The sequence below is a fragment of the Coturnix japonica genome, chromosome 10 (genome assembly GCF_054131305.1).
Source record: "Coturnix japonica strain WE chromosome 10, WE-NBRP24, whole genome shotgun sequence".
Lineage (NCBI taxonomy): Eukaryota > Metazoa > Chordata > Aves > Galliformes > Phasianidae > Coturnix > Coturnix japonica.
Genome location: NC_140672.1, coordinates 10024366 through 10027087, shown reverse-complemented (window position 1 = coordinate 10027087; position 2722 = coordinate 10024366). Strand labels below are relative to the sequence as shown.

Sequence of the window (2722 nt, the reverse complement as noted above, 5' to 3'; positions counted from 1 at the left end):
GTTGTTGTTTAGGGAAATGGGGAAGGGAAGTCGGGTGATAGAAAAGAGATAGGAAATAAAAGCAAAGAGTCTTTGTAGAAAGCAAGAGAGAATTAGTCACCACTGGGTTTCCAGCATGACTCGTAGTTCAGATGTTGATCTTCAGTAGAGATGGTCGTCAGAGGGAGCAGGGAAGCATCTGTTTGCATCTTGCCTTCACAAGATACAATGGTTCCATCCCCAGATCTCCCATACCAAGATGGAGTCATTTGGTCACAGGCCGGATCTTCCACTGGTAAGCTCTCTCCAACGTGACACTGACTGCCACAAGGAAACAGCCACCTCTGGCCTCCTAAATAGGTCTCAGAGTCTTATTGCTCACAGGATGTGAGCTTGCAGCCAAAACAAGAGAAGGGTTCGGACAAAGGTCTCTCTCAGCGTCCGAACAGCAGCAGTCTGATGTAGCGATCTTTCAGCTCCCTGAACTCACGCAGCGCTATGGAGTGGGCGTCCGGGTCCTCCTCCAGGTGCTGGAAGAGGTTGAGCGGCTTGGCGGATCGGAAGGACTGCGGCAGGACAATCGTGCTGTGCACCGACTTGCTGCCAAGGAAGAAGTGGTTCAGGCATTTCTCATCCAGGCAGAAGCGCAGGTACCGCAGGAGATTCTCCATCCGATTCAGGAAATACTTCCTGCGCCACTTCTTCAAAGGGATGATGGCCAAAGTGTGGAGGACAAGAGTCTTGATGACATAGGTGGAAAAGCCCATGCCCACTAAGATGCTGGCAAGCAACGTCAGGCAGTGCAGGTGGGAGCTGTCCTGTCCGGTACTCCTGGCCGTGTGCTGGAAGAACTTCTTTTCTGCCACAGCGCAGCTCTGTGGCCATGTTGTGCTGGGTGTAAAGCCGGCGTCTGTGTTCTGGCTGGTCAGGTAGATGTCCGAGTATTCTTGCTGCACCCCGAACAGCAGCTCGACGAGGACTTTTTCCCCGCTGGAGACTTCTGTCAGCTGGAGCTTGCAGGAGCGTCTGGAAGGCAGCACCTTCAGGCTGTAGGCGTGCGCGTGGTGGGTGGTCTTCCAGATTGCTGCCACCTGTGCGGTGAACCAGGTGACAGTTCTCTCCACATCCAGGTAGGAGTCAGTGCAGAGAGTCTGTAGCAGGCTGGGGTCCTGATTTTGGCTCAGCTCTTCCTCATGGTGGTGGAGGAAGCACAGCACATTCCCCAGCTGCTTCTCCCTTTGGCACATGCACTGAAGCTCCACGCGGACGCGGGAGTTCCTTGCCAGCCCGTGCCCTTCATCTCCCAGCTCCAGGAGGAAGGTGTGCCCGGGGGGAGGCTCTATGGGCACGAGCAGGCAGTACACATTGTCCCACTCCCGGGGACTCCAGCCTTCAAAGGCACTGCCCACCCCAATGGCGGGCTGCAGCACCGGGAAGAAGCTGTTGGACCAGATGAATCTGAAGGTCTGCACGAGCTGGTCCATCAGCTCCTCCACTATAGGGCACCTGGTGGCCCTTCCTTCCACCTTTTCCAGGGCACGCCTTGTGAGAAATTTTGTCAGTGCTGAATCTTTGAAGTCTTCTTCCTCGTCATCCTCCTCTTCTTCCTGTTCCTCCTTTTCCACCAATTCCACCTGCTCCTGCTGTTCTACCTGCTCCTGCTGTCCGCCCTGTTCCACCTGCTCCTCCTGCACCTGCTGTTCCTCCTGTTCCACCTGTTCCTCCTGCACCCGTTCCTGTTCCTCCTGCACCTGCTGTTCCTCCTGTTCCACCTGTTCCTCTTCCTCCTGCACCTGCTGTTCCACCTGTTCCTCCTGATGTTCCTCCTGTTCAACCTCTTCCACCTCTTCCTCTTCCTCTTGCTCCGCCCCCGATGCCTCCTCCTCGCCACTGGAGCTGTCATTTTCACTGCTGCTTTCATCATGCTGGCTCATTTGTATGGACTGCACCATGTTCCAAAGGAGCAACAGAATCAGCCCCACATTGAACCAGATCTTCCAGTAATCCAGCAGAGCAAAGAGCAGAGATGACATGTCCACCCAGCTCTGCTGCTCATTCCTCTGCTCAATCTCGTGCTGCGGAGGTATCATGTGCTTTTGCAGATCAACCTCGCGCCGCTGCACGTTCTCGAGCATGAGCACATCAGTATTGACACTGACACTTAGCGCCCGCACCAACAATGCGAGAACAAACACCAAAGCCATGATCTGCAAGAGATGGGAGAGAGGGGCTCAGTGGGGCTGGGAGGGAGCGGGGCCAGGAGCCGCATGGCCCTGTGCTCAGGTAGGAGCAGTGGGTACGAGGGAGCTGGGTGGCAGCAGGGACCGAGGCCAGTGCTGGCAGGGACAGTTCCAAGCACTGCCCGTGGTGCTCCCACAGGGGCCGGTGTTTGCACCACATCCCTCGTCCAGCCCGACCTTCCCCTGCTGCTGCACTCACCATTGGCCCAGGTCAAAAATGCAGCAGCGCTGCCTGCCTGTGGCCCTAAACCCATCCCCTGCGTTGTGATGCAATGCATTCCTGCTGATGTCACAAATGGGCTGCCCGACTCCACCCTTCTCAGCTGCCCAGGGTGGGCACATGGCCACTGAGCCACGGCACTGCCTCAATTTGGAGGCATATCTCTGGACAGAGCTCCTGGGGACGCTCTTTACTAAGCAGGTGGGAGCTGCCCGGGCCTTTCTTTAAAATAAAATGGGGTGGTATTTCCCATGGATGCTGTGCTCCTCATGTGCCACCCCAC

At 56.1% G+C, this 2722-nt stretch overlaps 1 protein-coding gene across 1 annotated transcript; it reads right to left on the bottom strand.

Moving 5' to 3' along the window:
* Window positions 1-265: 265 nt before the first annotated feature.
* On the bottom strand, window positions 266-2183 carry LOC146759284 (inositol 1,4,5-trisphosphate receptor-interacting protein-like 1). Its single transcript, XM_085510280.1, has 2 exons — window positions 1614-2183; window positions 266-1577 (listed from the first exon to the last, which is right to left on the bottom strand). The coding sequence occupies exons 1-2, from the start codon at window positions 2181-2183 to the stop codon at window positions 414-416; spliced, it is 1734 nt and encodes a 577-aa protein (XP_085366406.1). The 3' UTR covers window positions 266-413.
* Window positions 2184-2722: the final 539 nt, after the last annotated feature.

Coding starts and splice junctions, on each gene's coding strand:
- LOC146759284 (XM_085510280.1), bottom strand. CDS start 2,183: ATGGCTTTGGTGTTTGTTCTCGCATTGTTGGTGCGGGCGCTAAGTGTC. Junction 1,578..1,613: donor AGGTAGAACAGCAGGAGCAG/GTGGAATTGGTG, acceptor CAGGAAGAAGAG/GAGGATGACGAGGAAGAAGA.